Source organism: Fukomys damarensis, unplaced genomic scaffold (genome assembly GCF_012274545.1).
Source record: "Fukomys damarensis isolate Sample0158 unplaced genomic scaffold, DMR_v1.0_HiC HiC_scaffold_13, whole genome shotgun sequence".
NCBI classification, from domain to species: domain Eukaryota; kingdom Metazoa; phylum Chordata; class Mammalia; order Rodentia; family Bathyergidae; genus Fukomys; species Fukomys damarensis.
This window is the reverse complement of record NW_022900925.1, coordinates 38,713,004-38,718,880: the sequence shown is the minus strand read 5'-3', so window position 1 is coordinate 38,718,880 and position 5,877 is coordinate 38,713,004. Positions and strand designations below refer to the sequence as shown.

At 62.5% G+C, this 5,877-nt stretch overlaps 1 protein-coding gene across 1 annotated transcript; it reads left to right on the top strand.

Moving 5' to 3' along the window:
* Positions 1-2,153: 2,153 nt before the first annotated feature.
* On the top strand, positions 2,154-4,916 carry Ppy (pancreatic polypeptide). The gene is made up of 3 exons (XM_010642958.2): positions 2,154-2,230; positions 4,426-4,607; positions 4,751-4,916. Exons 2-3 carry the CDS (start codon positions 4,426-4,428, stop codon positions 4,863-4,865), a joined length of 297 nt encoding a protein of 98 aa, XP_010641260.1. The 5' UTR covers positions 2,154-2,230; the 3' UTR covers positions 4,866-4,916.
* The last annotated feature ends 961 nt before the right edge of the window (positions 4,917-5,877 follow it).

The following is a 5,877-nucleotide window of genomic DNA, read 5'->3' as shown; positions in this document are numbered from 1 at the left end:
GGGACACCAGCGCCAGCCCCGCCCCAGGCCCTCAGGGCCCAGGTGGGGCGGGAAGCGGGCAGGTGAGCAGTGAGGGGGGCACAGGAGTCACTCGGGTGCACGGGTCCGAGGTGACCTGTCCGCCGGCCCTTGAGGGGTAAGCGCGCCATCCGAAGTACTTGGCACCGGGACTCTGGCTCCTAGGCTGGTCAGAGCAGGCTCCGTGGAGACACAAACCTCTGCCACGTGGCGCCAGCAGAGAGGCGGCGCTGTGGGGATTTTCCCGGCTGGTGATGTTGTCTGTCTGTCTGTCTGTCGCACTTTCCTCGTCCCGTCCTTACCGCTGGACCCTGTAATGAAGCTGTCTCCACTTTCGCTTTCCTGTGGCGTGGTGCGACTTGCGGTTGGGTCCGGTCTCAGGGCTGCACTGGTAGTTTGGTATCAAACCTTGCTGACGCGAGGGTCGGCCAGGTGCCCCTTTGGCCCAGGGAACGGGCGTGGTGGGTCTCCTGCGCCCCCTACACTGAGCTAAGCCAGGCCCCTTGGTCCCCATCTCCCGTCCCCTGGCTGTCAGCTGCCCAGGACCCTGGTCAGCGCAAGGCTATTCGAAGGGGGCTGGGAGGAAGGGACACCAGGTGACATGGCCAGTCGGACTCCACCGAAGGGAACTCGGCGGTCACCGTGGCAGTTTACCCACAGGCCTCGGTAACAGGCGGAACTGTTGCCTCTGCACCTCGAAACTGGTGGCATTGGGGGCTCTGGCCAAAGGAGCCAAGGGTGGGCACCATTACTCTCCCGCCTAACACGAGGCCCTGAGACGTGCAGCTGGAAACGACCATCGCATCCTGGGCGATTTCTGGGTTTGTGTTGGGTAGCACGGGCTGGGCTGTGGAGCCCCAGGCAGGCAGTCAGAGGTCGCCAGGGCCTGCCCCCACCAGGGAGCTGACAGGGTGTACAGGGTCCCGAGTGTGTCCCTAGAGGGCCAGCAGGAGCTGCACCAGGGTTCGGTCACTCTTTCCCCAGGGGTGCTGTATGAAGTGTACATTCCATCTCCCAACACCCATCCACGAGAAAGTTTAATTTAAAAGTCAGGCACAGGCTGGGCGTGGTGTGCACACCTGGGATCCCAGAACTCGGGAGGCCGAGGCAGGAGGATGGCTGTGAGTTCAAGGCCAACCTGGGCTACGTAGTGAGTTCAGGGCTAGCCTGAATTACATCTCAAGACCAAGTCTCAGAAATCTAGGATGTGTTCAGTGGTGAGGCACCTGCCTGACTAGCACAGGTCCTGAGTTTGATCCCTCGCATGGAAAATAAGTACAGAAGATGGACAGCAATAACTGGCAGAACAATCATAACAATATTCAGTAACAGAAGTTACATAAATGTGGTTTCTATCAAAATACACAAAGGCAGAGGATACAGAGTTAACCTGACAATTTTCTGCGGCTGCCAGAAAAAGGCAGCTGGGATCTCGGGACAGCTCTGATTGAGGCGTCAGCAGCCAGGGCCCCAGACGGGCAGACCTGTCCCAGCCACCCCTGGCACGCAGTCTCCCGCTCTTCACTTCCAGCTTCTGTGTGTGTTGGCTTCTGGGCCCACAGCTCTTCTTGGGAGGACGGCAGCCACAGTGGGTTTGGGCGGAAGAGGCGCGGCCCCTGGCTGGGCCAGAGCAGCTCAGAGGGGTGGACGAGGGCTGTGTGGGTGCCACCTGGCCCAACCACTGCTGTGCCCACTTGGAGTTGGTCCTCACCCGGGTGAGGCCAGGCCCCAGCCAGTGGAGACAACCAAGCTGGACAGGATACAGCACCGGTGACCTCCGCCCGTGATCTGCAGGACCTCAGCCACCCCAGGAGCCTGTGGCCTCCCCGCTAGGCTGTGGCAGCCTGGGAAGGACACGAGGCACAGTCCTGGGTGACAGTGGCAGCTAGGTCACAGCAACCATGGCCTCTCCTTCCCATTTTTATGTTTTGGTTTTTTTTCATCCAGGGTCTCACTATATAGCCCCAACTAGCCTTGAACTCTCTATGTAGCTCAGGCCGGCCTTGATCTTGTGGGACTCTTTCTGCCTCAGCCTCCCAAGTTCTAGGATCACGTGCACAGCACTGAACCTGGCTCCTTTCCCTCCTCAGCCTCAGTGTCCATGTCCTTCAGGAGCAGTTTCTGGCCTCCTTCCCAGCCTTGAGCCTCTCAGACCTGCACTTCCCTTCCACTCTCTCCGTCCCAGGGACACAGCCACCTGGGTGCCACCAAGGTAGATGATGGGGACCCCTCAGCTCTCTTGCCTGCTTCATGTAGCCCCACCGGCATTCCGGGTCTCCCTGGGGCTGTGTTGCCTGGCCTGGACAGCAGCAGCTCCGGAGGACTGTCAGCACCAGGCTGTGGAGCAGGCATCTCCACTGTGAGGCCCACGATGGCTCTCAGGACATGGCAGGCTGTGGCACTGTGTGCTGTGTCTGATCCAGCTCCACTGTAGGCCCAGAGGTTGAAGTGGCCACTTCCCGGTCACTCAGCACATGCGGGCGCCTGCCCGAGAGGCGCCTCACAGACAGGCCAGGGCCACCACTCTTTTGGAGGTGGCCAGACTGTGCAGGATGCACAGCCCCAGCTGGCAAGGTGCCAGTCATCCCAGCACCTTGGAGGCTGAGGCAGGAGGGCACGCGTTCAAGCTCAGCCCAGGCACCATAGTGACTTAGTGAGATCCTGTTTCAGAGTGAAGATATTTACAAAGGTCTTGGGGCGAATCCGAGGGGCAGGGAGAGGGGAAGCCTCTCCATCCACCATCGCTGGACATCACCCAGGGGACCTGGATGCTGCTGTCTGCAGCAGTGGCCTGTGAGGCAGCACAGAGCACAAACAGTCCTGACACCAGGGTGGCCTGGACACAGGTAGCCGCAGGTCTAAGACGGGCCCAGCGCCCCCTGGTGGACTCTGCCTCGCTCAGGGCACAAACCCAGGGGAAGGGCCAGACTCACCCGGACCCACAGCCTGTCCGCGTGGGCAGGAGCTACAGCAGGTGGGCTGTCCTGTGCCAGGCACCGAGGCAGGGTCTGGGTAACCCTACCCGGACTCTGTGTATGCTGCCCTCCCTACCTCTGGCTCAGCTCCAGGATGGCCGGACCTCTGGGTCAGGGCCCTCTGTTCCCGCAGCCAGGGGCTGATACGGCCTGAGCCATGCACCCAGGGGGGGGAAAAGTGCAGAGGGGAAACTGAGGTGGCGGGGAGATCTGGACAAACGGGCAACTTTGGGGGCCTCCTGTTTCTTTCTTCACTTCCCCTGCAGGACTAGGTGTGGCACCTGACATGTGTCAGGCAGATGCTCACCACTGAGCTACAGTCCCAGCCCCTTTCATTTTTGATTTTGAGAAAGGCTCCCACTAAATCACTAAGTTGTGAGGCAGGGCTTGAACTTGCAGCCCTCCTGCCTCAGCCTCCCAGAATGCTGGGATCACAGGTGTGTGCCCCACATCCTGCCTGATGGGGCGCTCATCTCTAAGTCAAGGAACAGTGCACACAGTGACACCTGACACTGCTTAGATGAGAAGGGTCCAAAGTTCTAGATTAGACTTTATTTCCAACCCTGGGTATCCCAGGACCAGCTTGTGGTCCAGGTCGGGTCACTGTGTCCGTCCAAGCTGACTGGGGCTAAGAGCTGGGCTGCTGCAGGGCTCAGGGAGGGGCCTGAGTGGGGAGCACCATGGGAAACAGCCTTACCTGACACTGGTGGGAGAGGCAGCACTGGTACCCTGGCACCCCCGCACCTGTGCCCCGTTTTCTCCACTGTGGACTCATCCAAGGAGCTGGGCTGCTGAGTGCTGAGTGAGCCACTCTCCCAGGGCCTCGACCAGAATCACCTCCAGAGCTTCATCCTGAGCCTGCAGGGTCCCTGCTTTCCTGCCTGCTCCAGGGACCCGGGGGTGCTTGCTCCCCCGCTGAGTGGAAGGGCCGAGCACACTCTGTGCCCAGGGCAGGCGTGCACTCCCCTTCACCCATTAGCGGCTGGCTGGGCACCGAGTACTCCTGGCCCCGCCCATCCCCGACCCTCCATGGCACTGGTGCTGCAGGAACCAGGGAGACAGGAAGCAGAGAGGGCTTGTGCTGGGGGTGAGAGAGGTGTGGGGCGGGGACTCAGGGGGTTGAGGACTATAAAGCGGGGGGCCCATACACCTTGGTGAGGAGCCTGCTGCTCAGGACTCAGGGTGAGTGGGCCCGGCCTGCCTGGACTCTGTAGCAGGCGTGGGCCTCGGTCCTTCCTGGGGCGCAATGCTCAGCCTCAGCAGCCGCCCTCTGCTCCCCAGATCCTCCTGTGCCACCCCGCGGGTGTGCGGAGCCCTGGGGGCTGGCAGGACTTGCTCTCTTGCAGACGAAGGGGCTAGGGGCCCGGGACCCCGTGCTTTCCCCACCCCCGAGGTAGGGCGGCTCAGGGCCAACTGCCCGTCTGTCCCTCAGATGACTGCCACCCACCGCTGCCTGTTGCTGCTGCTGCTGGGCACCTGTGTAGCTCTGCTGCTGCCGGGTGCTCAGGGAGCCCCACGGGAGCCTGTGTATCCTGGGGATGCCGCCACGCCACAGCAGATGGCCCAGTACGCGACCGAGATGCGGAGATACATCAACATGCTGACCCGGCCCAGGTGGGCATGGGCCCCGGCTCCCAGGGTTCTGGTCACCACCCCGCCCTGCCCCGAGGGCACCCCTGGGCAGCAAGGATGGCACCCAAGGCAAATGGGCAATGAACCGGCACCGGGCACGGCACCCACCCAGCCTCGTCCCCCAGGTACGGGAAGAGCGCCGAAGACGACGTGCTGGGCTTCCTGGGCTGGCACCTGCCCCACACCTCGGCCCCAGGTGGGCTCCATCGCTGCCAGTCTGCTCGGCTCTCCACAGCCTAGGGGCACAGGGGCACTGGGCCATCCTCCCAGGGCACAGGACTGTCCCTACCACCAGACCTTCCAAAAGGTAGCTGTGCCCATGGGAGAGCCCTGGCAGCTGCCGCCCACTGCCGTCCAGTGCGCCCAGCCCCACCCCACCAATAAAGCACGTGGCCCTGCAGCTACCTGTGTCTGTGCCTTGGGTACCCTGGGCAAGGGGCTCCTCATCATTTCAGGGAGGACAACTTCAGGGGTGACTTCCCCAGGGCCAGCCAGCAAGGCAGTGAAGGGCAGGCTTGGTTCACGCTCCCTGGCCACCTCGGGACCTTCCTGACCAGCCCAGGCCCGATATGTCCTGCTTGTTGCTGACTCTCAGAAACCTGAGGGGCTGTGGTTCTGGGCACAGGGTGTCCTCAAGCTGCTGCTGGAGGGGAACCCCAGGATTCCTGAGTCCTAGTCACCTCAGGACCCCAGGTTGGGCTCTGTCTGCACTGGGCTCCGTGGGGTGAGGCCCTATGCACTGCCCACCAGGCACCCTGAACGTGTGTGCGTGTGCGTGTGTAGTGGAAGTGGGTGTGCTCCTCTCTCCCTCTTCTCAGCCAGGGACTCCTGGGGACCAAAGGCAGCCACAGCAGGCCTGGCCCCGTGCTATCTGGGGTTGTGGGCTGGGCAGATGACCGGGTCCCCTCCCAGGCTCAGCAGCCTGCACAGAACCAGGTGGACCGCAGGGATGCAGCAAGGACCTGGGCGGGGAGATCAGGAGATCTCCTCCCGGCGAGGGTGTGGGTGTGTGGGGCGGCGTGAAGGCTACTTCGTCCGGAGTGGGGGTGGGTACAGACCCTGCCCGAAGGTGGACATCAGGGACCACTGAGGCAGCTCTGGGGGTGACCGGTGATGACCATACCCCCGTGCCACTCTCACCCTCGGTCCCCTCCCGGGTTGCTCCCCTCTAGGGCATAGCTCCAACCATGCGCTCTGCAGAACGCGGCCAGGGAGGCAGGGAAATCGGCCGCCAGCCACGGAAGTCACCGAA

Coding starts and splice junctions, on each gene's coding strand:
- Ppy (XM_010642958.2), top strand. CDS start 4,426: ATGACTGCCACCCACCGCTGCCTGTTGCTGCTGCTGCTGGGCACCTGT. Junction 4,608..4,750: donor AACATGCTGACCCGGCCCAG/GTGGGCATGGGC, acceptor CTCGTCCCCCAG/GTACGGGAAGAGCGCCGAAG.